The 19,343-nt window shown below is 42.0% G+C and overlaps 1 protein-coding gene across 9 annotated transcripts in view; it reads right to left on the bottom strand.

Moving 5' to 3' along the window:
• The window catches only part of sik3 (SIK family kinase 3), a 482,160-nt gene that overhangs the window by 52,675 nt on the left and 410,142 nt on the right, over positions 1–19,343 (bottom strand). For 8 of the 9 annotated variants that reach the window (XR_010016690.1, XR_010016689.1, XR_010016691.1 and 5 more), the window contains 3 exons: positions 15,659–15,801; positions 9,847–9,973; positions 6,142–6,343 (listed from right to left, as the gene is read on the bottom strand). Coding sequence is in view for 5 of the 9 variants with exons in the window: in XM_063038656.1 (XP_062894726.1) it covers positions 6,153–6,343; positions 9,847–9,973; positions 15,659–15,801 (461 nt within the window). In the remaining 4 variants the exon portion in view is untranslated. Of the gene's footprint in view, positions 1–4,154; positions 6,344–9,846; positions 9,974–15,658; positions 15,802–19,343 lie in introns of those variants that run through there. The other variant, XM_063038653.1, reaches the window with a different exon arrangement.

Raw genomic sequence — 19,343 nt, forward strand, 5'->3', positions numbered from 1 at the left:
CAAGGTTCAGTCATTTTGCATTCAATATAAGGTTGTAAACTGAATTAGACATTAGCTTTGTGGGAGAAGCCAGAGAGTGGTAGTAGGGTGGTTGCCTCTCTGGTTGGAGGCCTGTGACTAGTGGTGTGCTGCAGGGATCAGTGCTGGGTCCGTTGTTGTTTGTCATCTATATCAACTATCTGGCTGATAATGTAATAAACAGGATCAGCAAATTTATGGATGATAACAAGACTGAGGGTGTAGTGGACATCAAAGAAGGCTATCAAAACTTGCAGCTGGAAAAATGGCACGAAGAATTTAATGTACACAAGTGAGGTGTTGCACTTTGGGAGGGCCAACCAGGGTAGGTTTTACACAGTGAATGGTAGGGCACTGAGGAGTGCGGTAGAACAAAGGGATCTGGGAATTCAGGTCTATAACTCCTTGAAAGTGGCGTCACAAGTAGATAAGGTTGTAAACAAAGTTTTTGACATCTTGGCCTTTGTAAATCAATATACTGAGCTCACACTTCTCCCCCTCCTCTCAGCGACTTATTCTTGGCTTCTTCCCCCCTTTCTTTGCAGTCCTGAAGAAGGGTCTGGCTCAAAACTTCCAATGTATATTCATTTCTAAATACGCTGCCTAACCTGTTAAATTCCTCTAGCATTTTGTGCATAATGCTATTGAGTACAGGATTTGGAATGTTATGTTGAAGTTGTATAAGATGTTGGTGAGGACTAATTTGGAGTATTGTGTGCAGCTCTGGTCACCTATCTACAGGAAAGATGCTAATAAGATTGAAAGAATGCAGAGAAAACTTACAAAGATGTTGCCAGGATTTGTGGAACTGAGTTATAGGGAAAGGTTGAACAGCAAAAGAAAATGAGGGGAGATTTCATAGAGGTATACAGAATTATGAGGGGCATAGATAGGGTAAATGCAAGCAGGCTTTTACCACTGAGTTTGGGTGAGATTATTATTATAAGTCACTGGTTAAGGATGAAAGGTGAAATGTTTAAGAGGAATATGAGGGGGAACACAGGACTGAAAGATGTAGAATCCCCATGGATAGATTTAAGAAACTGCAGAGTTAAGAAGACCCTGATGGGAGTTATATACAGGCCTCTGAAGAGTAAGCAAGGATGTGGGTTAAAAATTACAACGGGAGATAGAAAAGTCATACAATAAGGGCAATGTTATGATAGTACAGGTGGGTTTCAGTATGCAGGTAAGTTGGGAAAACCAGGCTGGTGATCTCAAGAGGAAAGAATTTGCAGAATGCCTATGAAATAGCTTTTAGGGCAGCTTGTGGTTGAGTCCACTAAGGGAATTATAGAGGAACGAGAGAGAAGCTGGACAAAGTTGATCAGAACAGGACACGAGTAGGGATTACAGCGGAACAGCAGTGTCTGGAGCTTCCGGGGCAATTCGGAAGGTGCAGAGTAGATACATTCCAAAGATGAAGAAGTATTCTAAAGGGAGAATGATGCAGCTGTGGCTGACAAGGGAAGTCAAACACAACATATAGCAAAGAGGGTATATAATATAACAAGAATTAGTGGGAAGTTAGAGATAGGAGAGCTTCTGAAAACCAACAGAAGGCAACTACAAAAAAACATAAGGAGAGAAAAGATGAAACATGAAGGTAGCCAATAATATCAAAGAGGATTCCAAATGTTTTTTCAGACATAAAGGGTCTGAAAAAGGCAAGAGTGGTTATTGGACCGTTAGAAGATGACGTTAGAGAGGTAGTAATGAGGGACATAGACATGGCAGTCGACCTTAATAAAAATTTTGCATCAGTCTTCACTCAAAAGACACTAGCAGTATGCCAGAAATTCGAGTGTGTCAGGGCAGAAGTCAGTGTAGCTGCTATTAATAAGGAGCAGGTTCTGGGAAGCTGAAAAGTCTTAAGGTAGATTAGTCACCTGGACCAAATGGACTATGTTAGAGTGAGTTTTTGGGTAAATGATTCATTTACATTTAAATGACTTTGGCCACCAGTCTTCTGTTTGACAAAGTACTGTGGATTGAGTTCACAACAATGCATTTCCTAAAAGCTGTGAATATCGGAATACTAGCCAGACGCTGTGGATGGAAGTGTGAAGTTTACAGGTAGTTTTGAAGACAGCCTTATCTATACTTTATAAATATGAATTGTCCTCTATGTCAGCACATAAAATACCAAATAAATATATTGTGGATTTAACTTGCATTCCTAAAGGCTGTGAGTACCAACCCAGACATGCGGGCATCAGGATGAAAGGATGAAGTCAGAAGGTGTGATGTTTTGTATGTAGCTTCAAAAGAAAGCATTGTCTATACTTTGTAAATAGGGATTGCCCTTTGTGTTTAGCAAATAAGTATCGAGCCCATGTTGGGCTAGCAGACCTTTCTACCAAAAGCGTCTCTGTCCGTATGATGCCTGCTGTACCTTGTTTTGTTGAATAAAGAAGCTGCTTTGTACCTACCAGTAACTCTGTCTCTCCGGTGATTTCATCCACCCCACAACAGACTACACGCCAGAGTTCTGAAAGAGGTTGCTGAAGAGATTGTGGGGACCTTAGTAACGATCTTTCAAGAATCACTAGATTCTGGAATGGTTCTGGAGGACTGGAAAATTGCAAATGTGACTCCACTATTTAAGAAGGGAGGCAGGCACAAGAAAGGAAATTATAGGCCAGTAAGTCTGACTTTAGTGGTTGGGAAGATGAAGTCCATTATTAAACATGAAGCTTTGGGATACTTGCAGATGCATGATAAAGTAAGCCAATGCCAGCATGGCTTCCTTAAGGGGAAATCTTGCCCAACAAATCTGTTGGAATTCTTTGAGGAAAAATCAAGCAGGATAGATAAAGGACAGTCAGCGGATATTGTTTACTTGGATTTTCAGAATGCCTTTGACAAAGTGCTGCACATGAGGCTGCTTAACAAGGTAATAGCTCATAGTATTACAGGAAAGATACTAGCATGGAGAGAAGATTGGCTGATTGGCAGGAGGCAAGGGCCCTATTAGAATAAAGGGGGCTACTCTGGTTGGCTGCCAGTGACTAGTGGTGTTCCGCAGGGGTCAGTATTGGGACTGATTCTTTTGGATGATGGAATTGATGGCTTTGTGGCCAAGTTTGTGGATGATACAAGAATAGGCGGAGGGGCAGGTAGTGTTGAAGCAGGGAGTCTGCAGAAGGACTTGGACAGATTGGTATAATGGGCACAGAAGTGGCAGATTGTAAGGAAGTGTCTGATCATACACTTCAGTAGAAGGAATAAAGGTGTAGACTATTTTCCAAACGAGGAGAAAATTCAAAAATCAGAGGTGCAAAGGGACTTGGAAGTCTGTGTGCTGGATTCTCTAAAGGTTAACTTGCAGGTTTAGTCAGTGCTAAGGAAGGCAAATGCTGATTTTGAGAGAACTAGAATATAAGAGCAAGGATGTGATGCTGAAGCTTTACAAGGCATTGGTCAGACTGCACTTAGAGTATTGAGTGATTTTGGGTCTCTTATCTACAAAAAGATGTGCTGGCATTGGAGAGAGTCCACAGAGGTTCACGAGAATGATTCCGGGGAAAGGCTTAATGTACGAGAAGCTTTTGATGGCTCTAGGCCTGTACTCACTGGAGTTTAGAAGAATGAGAGGGATCTCATTGAAACCTATCGAAGATTGAAAGGCCAAAACAGAGTGGATGTGAAGAAGAGGTTTCCTACAGTGGTTGAGTCCAGAGGGAACAACCGCAGAATAGAGAGACCTCCTTTTATATAACAGAGATGAGAGGAATTTCTTTAGCTGGAGTGGCGAATCTGTAGGATTCATTGCCACAGATGGCTGTGGAGGTGAAGTCATTGGGTATATTTAACGCAGAGGTTGACAGGTTCTTGGTTATTCGGGGCTTCAAAGGTTACAGTGCGAAGGCAGGAGAATGGGGTTTAGAGGGATAATAAATCAGCCATGATGGAATGGCAGAGCAGACTCAATGGGCTGAATGACCTAATTCTGTTCCTATGTCTTATGGAACTTCTTCACTTAGAGGGTGGTGAAAGTGTGGAACAAGTTGCCAGTGGAAGTGTTAAATTTCAGCATTTAAGATGAATAGGTACATGGACGGGAAGGATATGGAGGGCTATGGCCCAGAGGCATGTCAATGGGACTAGACAGTTTGTTTGGCACAGATGAGATGGGCCAAAGGCCTGTTTCTGTGCTGTAGTGTTCTATGACTCTACTGGAAAAATAAAGATGAGGTTTCACTGTAATGGAAAATAAATTGTCAGCAAAGCTAGCACACAGATACGGGTGCTATCAACTAAAAACAGAGCAAAAAGGAACAATCCTGACCTAGTCAACTGCAGAGTGTTGTACTTCTCTGAGCTCAAAGTACCCACAAAGACCTACTTAACTGTATATTCTATCAGACAGATGTTGTAGGGAATTTGAAGAACATTGCTATCATCACGTAAGCTGAACAGTTAATCACACTGAAGAAATTTGACAGATATCAAATCAAAAAATAACAAAGCTTGATGGCCAACTATCTTTTAAAACATCAAAACCTTGAAAATACGATTGGAATATACAGGTGGCCCGCGTTTTCCGAACATTCGCTTTACAACACCTCGCTGTTACGAAAGACCTACATTAGTTACCTGTTTTCGCTAACAGAAGGTGTTTTCACTGTTACGAAAAAAGGCAGCGCGTGAAAAAAGCAGCGCACGCCCAAACGGCCAAGCTCCTCCCCCAGAACTGCATTCTAGCCGGCATTGCTTAAACACGTGCTTTATCTCAATTTATTTTGTGCATCCATTAGCAAGATGAGTTCTAAGGTATCGGAAAAGCCTAAAAGAGCTCATAAGGGTGTTACACTTAGCATAAAACTAGACATAATTAAGCGTTTTGATCGTGGTGAACGAAGTAAGGACATTGTCCGCGCGTTGAACTTGCCACTTGCCTGCGCCCACCATTCGCACTATTTATACGCAGAGAGAAAGAATTTTGAAAGCTGCCGATGTTACTGTTGGTTCTGCTCGTAGCAAAGTGGTCTCTCTTAGTCAGCATCCAATAATGGATAAAATGGATTGATGGGTGTACAAAGCGTGGTGTTCCGTTAAGTTTCCTTATACTTAAGGAGAAATCAGTCAGTCTTTTTAATAAGCTGAAACAGAAAGCACTGGACGATGGTGACGGAAGTGGAATTTAAAGGTAGTCATGGGTGGTTTGATCGGTTTCTGAGGCGAGGGCAGCTTCATAGTTTAAGCAGTGGTCCCCAACCTCCGGGCCACGGACCGATACATTGCCGCGATGAATGCAGTGGTGCAGCGGTAGTCGGAACGCATCCAGCACATCTTTAAGAAAATAGCCGAAATAAACAAGCTAATTAATTAGGTGCCGCCCGGCACGTAAATGTCGGCCCAGATCAGAGGCAATTGCTGATTGCATCAGGTGGTTATTCGTATAAGCAAGTGTTTAACTGTGATGAAATTGCAATTTATTGGAATCTTCCCGATTCCAGTAAGTGAAACTACACTGTACATACATTATTTCTACTTTATATAGGCTGTGTATTTTTATGTGTTATTTGGTATGATTTGGCAGCTTCATAGCTTAAAGGTTACTGGAGAGAGTGTTTCTGCCGAGAGCGCTTGCGCCGTCTTTTTGCCGAGAGCGCTTCTGCGAGATTTTCATTGCGCTAGACAGTGCTGCAGATAGGTATTTCAACTTTATATTGTCTGTGTATTTATCATATCATTCCTGCTTTTACTATATGTTACTGTTATTTTAGGTTTTATGTGTTATTTGGCATGATTTTGCAGGTTATTTTTTGGGTCTGGGAACGCTCAAAAATTTTTCCCATATTAGTAAATGGTAATTGCTTATTCACTTTACGACATTCCGGCTTACGAACCGTTTCATAGGAACGCTCTACCCTCGGATAGCGGGGGAAACCTGTACAGACAATATATCATGAAGAAGTCAATATAAAACATTATTTTAACTGAGGCAGAATTTCAAAATACGGCAAAAAAAGTCATTGATCTGAAGCTTTAACTCCATTCCATTCTTCACTGATAATGTTGGGCTTGTCAAGTATTTCTATCAGTTTTTATTTTTTTTATGAATGAAATACCAGATAAACCAAACATGCACAAATTCCTTACAACACCACAGCTCACCACACTATCCGTTACACGCCTGCCTGCTCCATTCCAAAGGCCAAATCAGGATGTTTGTAGGGATGTAGTTTGTTGTCAAATGGTGGATTCAGTTCTTTCAGGATGTCAGTGATGCATTTGGCAGGGTAGCAAGAACTATTTGAATGTGCTGAACCTTCTCCTGGATTTGGTTCGGCAGAACTTTGTGAACTTCCATCATGCTCTGTGAAAAGCAGGTAAGAATTAATGAGAAGATTATAAAAACAAAACAATTTAAATCAAATCTTAATGCACGGTTTATATCCAAATCTTTGTCAGTTATACCCAAGGCCAGTGGCAGTACTAACAGAAACAACGCATTTACCAGTGTTTTGGGATATACATTTCCTACTTTAAGCTATTCTTACCTAGATTCACTAGTTTACAAATGATTGTCAAATCTTGCTTTTACTACATGAAATCACAGGATTTTAATCAAAATAATTAAAAATAATATATTTTTATTTATATTATTTTAATCAAAATAATATAATTAGCATCTAATTATCGTGAAAAACCACAAGCCAATAGTACCCTCACCAAATATTTATTTTAATTTCATCAAAAATAGTTTGCAGGTTTTTTTTTAAGGAAGGTTTTCTTTTGATTTTCAATTACCATTTTAAGATGGAGAGATTACAATATTTTGTGCCATGTTAGCACAATTTTAAATTAATTTTAAATGTCATGCAGCGAATGGTCAACTCCAGCCAATAAAAGAGAAGTAAATCCTATAAGGCATGAAGTATGACTCACCCTCACCTTTCCTTCTGGTTATATCTGCTTTCCTACTGAGAGACATTTCCCTATGGCACTTCAGACAAGATCTGACTTTCTACACCCTGCCATTCTTGCCCATTGCATTCTCACTCTGTCTTCAGACTCTGCTGAAGAAAATTGAATCAAGGCTGTTCATAATCTGAACATATATTACTGAAATTATTCGCAGTTTTCATGAAACATTCTCAAAATCACATTGAATTCTTGCTGCAGCCCTGGATGGATTATGCTTTCTATCTTTAGAAGGAACTTAGAGTCAGCATTTTTATAAAATCACAGCATGCATGGAGGCTACTTGACCTGTCCTGTCCATACTATCTCTATGCAAGAGCAATCCAGACAGTCGCTCTCTTGGATCCTCTTCTCACAGCTCTAAAACATAATTTCCTTTCAAAACTCATCCAGTTGTTTTTTGAGCATCACAAAGAAATCTGCCCTCTATATTTGTTGACTGCTGCTTCCATGTTATACTTCGCACAACACCTTCAGTTCTCTTTAATGTTACTCACCAATTGTTTTATAGAACCAATATCTATTGGTGCCAAGGCAATCAAAAGATATAGCAACTGGGCTGATAAAAGGATTTGAAGGACAATATAATTCATACAAGTTCAAGAGGCAATATGACCTCAAGCTCAAAATTCAACATGACTTACTCCTGATTCTTATATCTAATGCTGAAAGGTACCATACCAATGCAAGTTTCATAATATTGTTAGCTAAATGGTAAGTATGATTAAAGATCTATAATTTGACACAGGAAAAAACAAGCTAATCAATATTTAGTAAGACATATACAAATAGTGAGAGAGTTTGATGAATTTCTCTCCCATTATTCTACATCTGATTTTCCACCAGAAAACATGTTAAAAGAAGAAATAGAATACTCACAAGAGTCTCATGGAACTGCTTTGACAACTGACCTAGTGTGATTTTATTTTCAGGATAACTAAAAACTTCTCACCATTTTGTAAAAATAATCCTCACTTTGATTATCTCCAATTTTAAGCTTAGTTATTTTACTCAGCTAAATTATGTTCACTGAGCTGATACATGAAATAGCATTGAGTGTGGAGAATGATTAGATACAAAATCCTTCACGCAGCTGCAGAACACACAAAATGCTGGAGGAACTCAGCAGGCCAGGTAGCATCCATGGAAAAGAGTACAGTTGACATTTTGGGCTGACACCGTTTGTCAGCACTGGAGAAAAAAAAGCTCAGTAGACTTAAAAGGTGGGGGAGGGGAGAGGAAAACACCAGGTGACAGGTGAAACCAGGAGGGGAGGATGAAGTAACGAGCTGGGAAGTTGATTGGTGAAAGAGACAGAAGACCATGGAAGAAAGAAAAGGGGGGAGGGGGGAGGAACACCGGAGGGAGGCAATAAGCAGCCAAGGAGACAAGGTGAGAGAGGGAAAAGGGGATGGAAAATGGTGAAGGGGGGGTAGGGTGCATTACCAGAAGTTCAAGACATTGATGTTCATGCCATCAGGTTGGAGGATACCCAAATGGAATACAAGGTGTTGTTCCTCCAACCTAAGTGTGGCCTCATCACGACAGTGGAGGCGGCCATGGATAGACATATCGGAATGGGAATGGGAAATAGAATTAAAATGGGTGGCCACTGGGATCCTGCCACTCTACCAGGGATAGGGTTCCTCTTGTCCTCACCTACCACCTCAACAGCCTCGCGTCCAGCACATAATTCTCCAAAACTTCCGCCATCTCCAATGGGATCCCACCACCAAGCACTCCTTTCCCTCCCCACATTCTGTTTTCTGCAGGGGTCGCTCCCTACGTGACTCTCATGTCCATTCGCCTCCTCCCACTGATCTCCCTCCTGGCACTTATTCTTGCAAGCGGAACAAGTGCTACACCTGCCCTTACACCTCCTCCCTCACTACCATTCATGGCTCTAAAACAGTCCTTCTAGGTGAGGTGACACTTCACCTGCGAGTCTGATGAGGTCATATACTGTGTTCAGTGCTCCTGGTGTGACCTCCTGTATACCGTTGAGACCCGACGCAGATTGGGAGACCGGTTCACTAAGCACCTACGCTCCATCTGCCAGAACAAGCAGGATCTCCCATTGTCCACCAATTTTAATTCTACTTCCCATTCCCATTTGATATGTCTATCCATGGCCTCCTCCAATGTCGTGATAAGGCCACACTTAGGTTGGACGAACAATACCTTATATTCCAGTTGGGTAGCCTCCAACCTGATGGCATGAACATCGATTTCTTGAACTTCCGGTAATGACCCCCAGCTGCCTCTTTCCTTCACCATTCCCCATCCCCTTTCCCCTCTCTCACCTTATTTCCTTGCCTGCCCATCGCCTTCCTCCGGTGCTCCTCCCCCCTTTTCTTTCTTACATGGTCTTCCGTCTCTTTCACCAATCAACCTCCCAGCTCTTTACTTCATCCCTCCCTCTCCAGGTTTCACCTGTCACCTTCTGTTTCTCTTTCCCCTCCCCCACCTTTTAAATCTCCTCAGCTTTTTCTCTCCAGTCCTGATGAAGGGTCTCAGCCTGAAACGTCAACTGTACCCTTTCCCTAGGTGCTGCCTGGCCTGCTGGGTTCCTCTAGCATTTTGCTTGTGTTGCTGGGATTTCTAGCATCTGCAGATTTTCAGTTGATTGCATCCAAAATCTTTCTCTTAAAATCACCTATGAATAGCGAATGCAGACTATGCACTATACAGTATCCAATTTATGCCATCCCAAAAAAAAATTCACAGAATTATACAGAATTGAATTTTTCTCTATTCCATTTTTGCTTCAAAAATATTTATTATTGATGCAGATATAATCTCAAAGAGAAAAATATAGTTGGTTTGGGCTAATTGCAGATGTGCATCTTTATTTATTTAAAATATCATTGTTCATCACATTCCAGAAGTTCTCACCTTCACTCTCTCTGTTCTGCAGTTGTTGACTCCCCGTGAGCGATGACTGGCTAAGAATATCTGACATACGAGCAGAGCTAAGCACCTTTCCAGCTAATAAACTCATCCCTGAAGGCTCGGCCTGGTCCTTTAAGAGGAATGAAAAGCAAATTAAATCTGGCAATAAGCAAACAAACAAATCAAGGAAGTAGCAAAATTAGTATTTTAAAACCATAAAGATTTTCTTGTTTCATTATTCATAAAAATTGAAAACGGTGATGACTTCACATAAATGAACTAGCTTGGAAATCTTTCCTCTAAAAGGAACACACACCAGAAGACACACAGTAGGTTTAAGGTGAGGAGTAAGATGTTTAGAGGGAATCAGAGAAAGAAATTTTTTCACGCAGACCAGGGTTGCAATCTGGACACAATCCTGAGAAGATGGTGGAGGCAGGTATACTCACAAAATTTTAGAAGTATCAGGATGAACACTAGGGCATAGTAGGCTTCAGCAGATTATTACAGATAGGAATTGAATATCAGTATTGACAAGGAGAGCCAAAGGGCCTGCTTCTGTACATTGGAAGGCACAGATAACTTTATTCACCACCACTCTGAACTTGAACTGAGTTGACTTTATTACTTACATCGTTCATATACATGAGGAATAAAAATATTTATGTTACATCTCTGTCTAAATGTGCAATGTGCAATTATAGCAATTTATAATAAATAGTATGTACAACAGGACAGTCAATATAACACAGAAGTACAGTTGTATCAGCGTGAATCAGTCTGATGGCCTGGTGAAAGAAGCTGTCCCGGAGCCTGTTGGTCCTGACTTTTATACTGCGGTACCGTTTCCCAGATGGTAGCAGCTGGAACAATTTGTGGTTGGGGTGACTCGGGTCCCCAATGATCCTTTGGGCCCTTTTGACACTCCTGTTTTTGTAAATGCCCTAAATAGCAGGAAGTTCACATCTATGGATGCGCTGGGCTGTCCGCACCACTCTCTACAGAGTCCTGTGATTGAGGGAGGTACAGTTCCCATACCAGGCAGTGATGCAGACAGTCAGGATGCTCTTGATCGTGCCCCTATAGAAAGTTCTTAGGATCTGGGGCCCATACCAAACTTCTTCAACTGTCTGAGGTGAAAGAGGCACTGTTGTGCCTTTTTCACCACACAGCTGTACGTACAAGGCACGTGAGATCCTCGGTGATGTGTATGCCGAGGAACTTCAAGTTGTTTACCCTCTCAACCCCAGGTCCATTGACATCAATAAGGATTAGCCTGTCTCCATTCCTCCTGTCGTCCACAACCAGCTCCTGCTTTTGCGACATTGAGGGAGAGGGTGTTTTCTTGACACCACTGTGTCAGGGTGATGACTTCTTCTCTGTGGGCTGCCTCATTATTATTTGAGATTAGGCCAATCGGTGTAGTGTCGTCAGCAAATTTAATTAGCAAATTGGAGCTGTAGGTAGCAACACACGTCAGAGAGTAAAGGAGGGGGCTTAGGACACAGCCCTGAGGGGCATCTTATTATACAACCTAAAGACTTACTTTCAAGGACTTGTTACAACACATATTCTCAGTACTTTTTTTTTTATTTACATAGTTTGTCTTCTTTTTCATGTTGGTTGGTTGTTAGTCTTTCTCTGTTTATGTATAGCTTTTTGTTCTTTTTCTGGTGAAAGATTTAGCCGGCCAGTGGTGCAGTGACATCTACACTGGGCTTCGAGGCAAGTGGTCCAGGGTCCAAATCTGGCTGGTTCCTTGCACTTTCCATCTGTGCGGGGTTGAGCGTTGAGCTAACAAGTCAGCCTCATAAAAAAGACAAATGCTGAAGAAACGAGGTTGCTGCCTGATGCGCCACAAGGTGCAGAGAGGAACAACAACAATGGTGAAAGATTGAGTAGGCTAAGCATGCTTTCCCTGGAGCAAAGGTGGCCGAGGACTGACCGTGATGGAAGTAAAAGGGAATTATACGAGCTAGAGATAGGAAAAATAGTCAAATCTTAGTAGGGTTATCCACACCTAGGGCAGGTGTGACCTGTACAAAAAGGACGGGTTGCACTTGAATCCCAGGGGGACCAATATCCTGGCAGGGAGGTTTGCTAAGGCTATTAGAGAGAGTTCAAATTAGAATTGCTGGGGGGTGAGAACCGAAGGGAGGCTGGCTCACAAATAGAGAAAGCTTGGAGACAGTGCGAAAGAGAGGATAGGCAGGTAATAGAGAAGGTACACACTCAGACCAATGGTTTGAGATGCGTCTATTTTAATGCGAGGAGTATTATGAACAAAGCGGATGAGTTTAGAGCATGGAACAGCACTTGAAGCTATGATGTTGTGGCCATTACAGAGACTTGGATGGTGCAGGGGCAGGAATGGCTACTTCAAGTGCTAGGCTTTAGATGTTTCAGAAAGGACAGGGAGGGAGGCAAAAGAAGTGGGGGCATGGCACTGTTGATCAGAAATAGTGTCACAGCGGCAGAAAAGGAGGAAGGCATGGAGGGGTTGTCTTCGGAGTCTCCGTGGGTGGAAGTTAGGAATAGGAAGGAGTCAATAACTCTACTGGGTGTTTGTTATAGACCACCCAATGGTACAGGGACATTGAGGAGCAGATAGGGAGACAGATTCTGGAAAGGTGTAATAATAAAAGGGTTGTCGTGGTGGGAGATTTTAATTTTCCAAATATTGATTGGCATCTCCCGAGAGCAAGGGGTTTAGATGGGTTGGAGTTTGTTAGGTGTGTTCAGGAAGGTTTCCTGACACAATATGTAGATAAGCCTACAAGAGGAGAAGTTGTACTTGATCTGGTATTGGGAAATGAACCTGGTCAGGTGTCAGGTCTCTCAGTGGGAGAGCATTTTGGAGATAGTGATCACAATTCTATCTCCTTTACCATAGCATTGGAGAGGGATAGGAACAGACAAGTTAGGGAAACGTTTAATTGGAGTAAGGGGAAATATAACGCTATCAGGTAGGAACTTGGAAGCATAAATTGGAAACAGACATTCTCAGGGAAACGTATGGAAGAAACATGGAAAATATTCAGGGGATATTTGCATGGAGTTCTGCATAGGTATGTTCCAATGAGACAGGGAAAGTATGGTAGGGTACAGGAACTGTAGTGTACAAAGGCTGTTGTAAATCTAGTCAAGAAGAAAAGGAGAGCTTAGAAAGGTTCAAAGAACAAGGTAATGATAGAGATCTAGAAGATTATAAGGCTAGCAGGAAGGAGCTTAAGAAAGAAATTAGGAGAGCCAGAAGGGGCCATGAGAAGGCCTTGGTGGCCAGGATTAAGGAAAACCCCAAGGCATTCTACGTTTGTACAAGTATGTGAAGCACAAGAGGATAAGATGTGAGAGAATAGGACCAATCAAGTGTGAGAGTGGAAAAGTGTGTCTGGAACTAAGGAGATAGCAGAGGTACTTAATGAGTACTTTGCTTCAGTATTCACTACAAAAAACGATCTTGGTGATTGTAGGGATGACTTGCAACAGACTGAAAAGCTTAAGCATATAGATATTAAGGAAGAGGATGTGCTGGACCTTTTGGAAAGCATCAAGTTGGGTAAGTCACCGGCACCGGACGAGATGTACCCCAGAGGGAGGAGATTGCTGAGCCTCTGGCGATGATCCTTGCATCATCAATGAGGATGGGAGAGGTTCCGGAGGATTGGAGGGTTGCGGATGTTGTTCCCTTATTCAAGAAAGGGAGTAGAGATAGCCCAGGAAATTATAGACCAGTGAGTCTGACTTCAGTGGTTGGTAAGTTGATGGAGAAGATCCTGACAGGAAGGATTTATGAACATTTGGAGAGGCATAATATGATCAGGAATAGTCAGCATGGCTTTGTCAAAAGAAGGTCGTGCCGTACGAGCCTGATTGAATCTTTTGAGGATGTGACTAAACACATTGATGAAGGTAGAGCAGTAGATGTAGTGTATATGGATTTCAGCAAGGCATTTGATAATGTACCCCATGCCAGGCTTATTGAGAAAGTAAGGAGGCATGGGATCCAAGGGGACATTGCTTTGCGGATCCAGAATTGGCTTGCCCACAGAAGGCAAAGTGTGGTTGTAGACAGGTCATATTCTGCATGGAGGTCGGTGACCAGTGGTGTGCCTCAGGGATCTGTTCTGGGGCCCCCTTCTCTTTGTGATTTTTATAAATGACCTGGATGAGGAAGTGGAGGGATGAGTTAGTAAATTTGCTGATGACACAAAGGTTGGGGGTGTTGTGGATGCTGTGGAGGGCTGTCAGAGGTTACAGCGGGACACTGATAGGGTGCAAAACTGGGCTGAGAAGTGGCAGATGGAGTTCAATCCAGATAAGTGTGAGGTTCATTTTGGTAGGTCAAATATGATGGCAGAAAATAGAATTAATTGTAAAACTCTTGGCAGTGTGGAGGATCACTTGGGGTCTGAGTCCATAGGACTCTAAAAAGCTGCTACGCAGGTTGGCTCTGTGGTTAAGAAGGCATATGGTACATTGGCTTTCATCAACTGTGGGATTGAGTCAAGAGCTGAGAGGTAATGTTGCATCTATATAGGACCCTGGTCAGACCCCACTTGGAGTACTGTGCGCAATTCCAGTCGCCTGACTACAGGATGGATGTGGAAACCATGGAAAGGGTGCAGAGGAGATTTACAAGGATGTTGCCTGGATTGGGGAGCATGCCTTATGAAAACAGGTTGAGTGAACTCGGCCTTTTCTCCTTGGAGCGACAGAGGATGAGAGGCGACCTGATAGAGGTGAACAAGATAATGAGAGGCCTAGATAATGGATAGTCAGAGGCTTTTTCCCAGGGCTGAAATGGCGAGCACGAGAGGGCATAGTTTTAAGGTGCTTGTAAGTAGGTACAGAGGAGATGTCAGGGTTAAGTGTTTTTTTTTACGCAGAGAGTGGTGAGTGCGTGGAATGGGCTGTTGGCGGCGGTGGTGGAGGCGGAAACAATAGGGTCTTTTTAAGAGACTCCTGGATGGCTACATGGATCTTAGAAAATAGAGGACTATGGGTAAGCCTAGGTAGTTCTAGGGTAAGGTCATGTTCGGTACAGCTTTGTGGGCCGAAGGGCCTGTATTGTGCTTTAGGTTTTCTATGTTTCTAAAACAAGAGGGCATAAATTTAAGATGAGAGGAAGGGATTTTAAAGCAATTTGAGGAGGTATTTTTTTTAAAAATAGGGAGCAATTGATATCTGGAACTCATTGCCAGAGGAAACACAGAATCAGATACAATCACTATGTTTCAGACATTCAAACAGGCACTTAAATAGTTAAGACCGATACAAACCAAATGAGGACAAATGGGATTATTCTCAATGACTCAAAGGTTGGCATGGCTATGCCTCACAACTCTGCAACTTAAAATGTGCACATTTTCTCACTTTTCCAGTTCTGATGAAGGGTCATTGACCTAAACTGTAAGCTCAGTTTCTGCCTCTATAGATGCTGGCTAGACCTGTTTGAGTATTTTCAGTTTTTTGTTTTTTATTACATTACGAAGGAGTTGGGATGAAGCCACAGTTAAAGAGAAGAAATTTAGAGGAAGATTTTGCCAATGTTTTAAGGGATCATAGTTAAATATCATGCATCTTGGTGATTTCCAATCATAATATTTGGTTAAATCAATGGTAATTAACTTTGAACGTTGCTGGGCCAAGACTGAAAAAAAAGTTTCTGGTTAATAAATATGAAAAACAAAAGAATTGAACATATTAACCATGTACATCATTTTGCTTAAAACTTCTCTATCACACTGTAAATCAAGGGAATCAAGCTATTTAACAGCTAATGGTGCAAGAGAATTAAATACTTTGCACATACATAAGCATCATCACTTGTCTGAATGGTGTGATGCCGTTGGAGAATTTTAGTTGACTGTCTTGTGTAACCTATTCCATTGTGATCATTTACTTCCATTGGCTGCATAGGGGCCCTTCCATCCATTCGATCCCCTGTTATGGACTCTGAAATAAGAGAAAGTTTTGAAGCAGTTTCACATCATCTGTTACAATTTACCAGCTGAAGTGATTAATATTTATTATGTTGTTGTTCAAGATCTCATAACACTTTTCCTATTTAGCTCATCTGTATTACTGTCTTCTATCACACTGTAGCATCCAAAACTGATGAACATATCATTTCCTAATCACTTGAACTATACACAAAAACAAAGGAACACAAGAAAGGACATGAGGAGGAGGCCGCCACTTGGCTTCACAAGTCTCCTGCCCTCTCCTGCTTTTCAATATGATCATGGCTGATCTACACTCGAACTTAATATCTACACTGTGTGAGAACACCCATCTCCCCATCCTCTCTACAGACAGCTCTCAAGCCCAACCTTTCAAAATCTATCTACCTCCACTTTAATACTTCTAATAAGCTAGCCTCCAACTCCCTGGACAGAGAACTCCAGAGATTCAGCACCCTCCAACATACTTCAGTTGTAAATGGCTAGCCCCTTATATTGAAACTATGTCCCCTTGTTTGAGATTCTCCCACAAATGGAAACATCTTAACATCTAATCTGGCATAACCCCTTAGGATCTTATTTGTTTCAATAAGATCACCCTTCGTTCTCCTAAACTCCAAAGAATTCAGAGCCAACCCCTTTAGCCTCTCGACAGAATATTCTTCTCAACTGGCCAAGTGAATCTCTTTTGGACAGCCAAAGCTATATAACTATATCCCTAAAAATACACAATTATTTTCCTTCTTGGGTAAAGAGACCAGGACTATGCACAGTATTCCTGGTGTGACCTCAGCAAAACCCTGTGCAACAAACATCCGTATTGCAGTCAAGGCCAATATATGCTACTTGCTCTCTTAACTACGTGATGTATCTGTCTGTTAACATGATTCATGCATAAGGAAAACTAAACCTCTCTGTACTTTGCAGGCCAGGCAGCATGTATGGAAAAGAGTAAACAGTAGACATTTCGGGCCAAGACCTTTCATCAGGGCTGGAAAAAAAAACGAGAAGTTAGAGCAAGGTGGGGAGAGGAGAGGAAGTAGTACTAGGTGGTAAGTGATAGGTGAAACTGGGGGAGGGGAAGTGGTGAAGTAAAGAACTGGGAAGTTGATTGGTGAAAGAGATAAAGGGCTGGAGAAGGGGGAATCTGATAGGAGAGGTCTGATAGATCATGGAAGAAAGGGAAGGGGGAAGAGCACCAGAAAGAGGTGATGGCCAGGTAAGGAGATAAGGTGAGAGAGGGAAACAGGAATGGGAATGGTGGGGGTAGTTACCGAAAGTTCAAGAAATCGATGTTTATGCCATCAGTTTGGAGGCACCCAGACGGAATATAAGGTGTTGTTCCTCCAACCTGAGTGTGGCCTCATCACGGCAGGAAAGGAGGCATGGACTGACATGTCGGAATGGGAATGGGAAATAAAATGGTGGCCACCCACTTCAATTTTACTTGCCATTCCCATATGCCAGTCCATGGCCTCCTCTATTGCACCTTCTTGCTCTAACCTCATTTTTTTTGGTCCTGACGAAGGATCTCAGCCCAAAACATCGACTATTTCTTTTCTGCAGATGCTGCCTGGCCTGCTGACTTCTTCCAGTATTTTGTGTGTTGCTTGGATTTCCAGCATTTGCAGATTTTTTTGTTTTTGTGCCTCTCTGTACTTTGCAGTCATTTTCTACTGAGATGCCAATGTCTTTTAATTCCACTTACCTCATACATGACCTTATACATTCTTGCCGTAATCTCCATTTGCCAAGTTTTCGCCCACTCAATCTATCTATATCCCACAGCCAAGTCATAATCCTCATCACAACATGCCCTTCCAATTATTTTCATGTCATGAGCAAATACACTAATGTTAATCATGTTATTAGTAGCAAAGCTCTCGGTATTGCAGGAATTAATGAAGTTTTATTAGAAGAGGCATGCTTTTAACATCAGTGACTAACAGAAAGATAAATGACAAATGTTAAGGACGAATAACTTGTCACAATCTATTGAATCAAAGCCATTAAATAGTAATTAGCAGTTGTCTAAATGCCAGACTTCTTTTACTGGGGCCTGAAGTATTGGGTCTGCACCAATTATCAATGCAAGCCTAAGTGAGAAACTAAATTCAAATTGGAAAGTGAATAAACTTCTGCTTTTGGGAGCTAACATTAAAAATAAAATCCACCCTTTTAAAGCTGAAACATCCTTATCAAAAGCTAAAAGTGATGTACGATACATCAGTAGTTGACATTTCTGGCTTGTAATATTGCTGAATTAATGACATTAGATGCACTAATTTTATTTTTGATTTCAGAAAAACCAACTACAATAGAATATAGAAATTTACAGCACATTACAGGCCTTTCAGCCCACAATGTTGTGCCAAACATGTAACCTACTCTGCAGACTGCCTAGAATCTCCTTAGAGCATAACCCTCTATTTATCTAAGCTCCATGTACCTATCTAAGAGGCTCTTAAAGGATACTATTGTATCCGCTTCCACCACCGCCACCGGCAGTGCATTCCACGCACCCACCACTCTCTGTGTGAAAAACTCACCCTCAGTACCCATTTCCAAGCACCTTAAAACTATGACCCATCGTGTTAGCCATTTCAGCCCTGGGAGAAAGCCTTTGGCTATCCACACGATCAATTTCCCTCATCATCTTATACACGTCAATTAGATCACTTCTTATCCTCCGTCACTCCAAGGAGAACAGGCTAAGTTTACTCAAGCTACTTTCGTAAGACATGCTCCCCAATCCAGGCAACATCCTTATAAATCTCCTCTGCACCCTTTCTATGATTTCCACATCCTTCCTGTAGTGAGGTGACCAGAACTGAGCACAGTACTCCAAGTGGGGTCTGACCAGGGTCCTATACAGCTGCAACATTACCTCTCGGCTCTTAAACTCAATCCCACGGTTGATGAAGGCCAATGCACCGTATGCCTTGTTAACCGCAGTCAACCTGCGCAGCAGCTTTGAGTATCCTATGGACACAGACCCCAAGATCCCTCTGATCCTCCACACTGCCAAGAGTCTTACCATTAATATTATATTTTCCATCATATTTGACCTACCAAAATGAACCACCTCACACTTATCTGGGTTGAACTCCATCTACCACTTGTCAGCCCAGTTCTGCATCCTATTGATGTCCCACTGTAACCTCTGACAGCCCTCCTCACTACCCACAACACCTTCAACCTTTGTGTCATCAACAAATTTACTAACCCATCCCTCCACTTCCTTATCCAGGTCATTTATAAAAATCACAAAGAGCAGGGGTCCCAGAACAGATCCCTGAAGCACACCACTAGTCACCAACCTCCATGCAGAATATGACCCATCTACAACCACTCTTTGCCTTCTGTGAGCAACCCAGTTCTGGATTCACAAAGCAAGGTTCCCTTGGATCCCATGCCTCCTTACTATCTCAATAAGCCTTGCATAGGGTGCCTTATCAAATGCCTTGCTGAAATCCATATACACTACATCTACTGCTCTACCTTCATCAATGCGTTTAGTGACATTCTCAAAAA

The sequence above is a fragment of the Mobula hypostoma genome, chromosome X2 (genome assembly GCF_963921235.1).
Source record: "Mobula hypostoma chromosome X2, sMobHyp1.1, whole genome shotgun sequence".
Taxonomy (NCBI): domain Eukaryota; kingdom Metazoa; phylum Chordata; class Chondrichthyes; order Myliobatiformes; family Myliobatidae; genus Mobula; species Mobula hypostoma.